General features: G+C 40.3%; 1 protein-coding gene across 2 annotated transcripts in view; it reads left to right on the top strand.

Annotated features, from left to right (window-relative positions):
* The window catches only part of LOC136687503 (NACHT, LRR and PYD domains-containing protein 3-like), a 31,732-nt gene extending 30,700 nt beyond the window's left edge, over positions 1–1,032 (top strand). For both annotated transcript variants that reach the window (XM_066661960.1, XM_066661961.1), the window contains exon 8: positions 1–1,032. This exon is cut by the window's left edge and continues 31 nt beyond it. In XM_066661960.1, coding sequence (XP_066518057.1) covers positions 1–514 — 514 coding nt within the window. In that variant the 3' untranslated portion in view covers positions 515–1,032.
* Positions 1,033–1,251: the final 219 nt, after the last annotated feature.

Here is a 1,251-nt window from a genome sequence, read left to right as displayed (position 1 = left end):
AGTGAACACACGCCTCTCTCTGTCTGAGGGGAACAGGAAGGTGGAGTGTGTGGGGGAGAGACAGTTTTATCCTGATCATCCAGAGAGATTCAGTTACTGGCAGCAGCTTCTGTGCAGAGAGAGTCTGACTGGACGCTGTTACTGGGAAACTGAGTGGAGTGGGGTGTTGGGGGTTGGTATTTCAGTGGCGTATAAATCAATCAGGAGAAAAGGAGACAGTGTTGACTGTTGGTTTGGAGCGAATGAAAAGTCCTGGAGTCTGTTCTGCTCTAATAACAGATATTCTGTCCGTCACAATGAGAACAGAACTGATCTCCCTCCTCCTCCCTCCAGATCTAAGAGAGTAGGAGTGTATGTGGACTGTCCGGCCGGCACTCTGTCCTTCTACAGCATCTCCACTGACACACACACACTCACACACTTACACACACTCACCACCACATTCACTGAACCCCTCTGTGCTGGGTTTAGAGTTGGTACAGACTCCTCAGTGCGTTTGTGTCAGATTGAATAAACCCAGACTCTGCAGCTGGACACAACTGTGTGAAGAGAGCAACACTAGAGTTTAGTCCAACTGCATCAGGAAGTGGATGTTTCAGAATAAAAGACTCAGACATTTAATGCATTAACATTAGTGAACATTCATATGAATCATTTACTTCATTAAATGCTGTAAACACCTCTTTCTTTTGTTTCATTTTCTCTCTTTCACACTCTCTCCCTTCTCCTCTCTTCTCTCATCACTCTCTTATCTCTGTTTCTCTTTTCCTCTCCCTCTTTTCTCTCTCTAAAGGTTTTGGGGGGTTAAGGGAGGAGTGATGGTGTGTTTTGTAACAGTTTGATGTAATAAATTTATGTAAATGTCAAAGTCTCATTCAATTGAAAGTAGATTGAACAATAATAAGTTTAGTGTAAAAACATCAGAGTGATTCAGATTAGCATCAACACGACTAGCGTTAACAGTTAGACCAGAGTTACTGCTATAGGACTAGTGTAGTTACTGAGATTAGCATTAGTGCTACTAGAGAGAGAGAGAGAGAGAGAGAATAAAAGTTTGATAAATATCAATAAAAATAAGGAGCTGACTGCCATAAGTGAAGAATTAATGTTAATATAAGTGTCTTCAATCTATCTGATGCTTACAGGCAGTGATGAAATCCACTAAACAAAAAGAAAATATAAAATATATAAATAAAAACCAACATGTTAAAACCTTTATAATTACCCAATGTAAATACAAGTGTATGGACT

Source organism: Hoplias malabaricus, chromosome 2 (genome assembly GCF_029633855.1).
Source record: "Hoplias malabaricus isolate fHopMal1 chromosome 2, fHopMal1.hap1, whole genome shotgun sequence".
NCBI lineage: Eukaryota > Metazoa > Chordata > Actinopteri > Characiformes > Erythrinidae > Hoplias > Hoplias malabaricus.
Note: the sequence above shows the minus strand (reverse complement) of the source record. Positions and strands in the feature narration are given on the sequence as shown.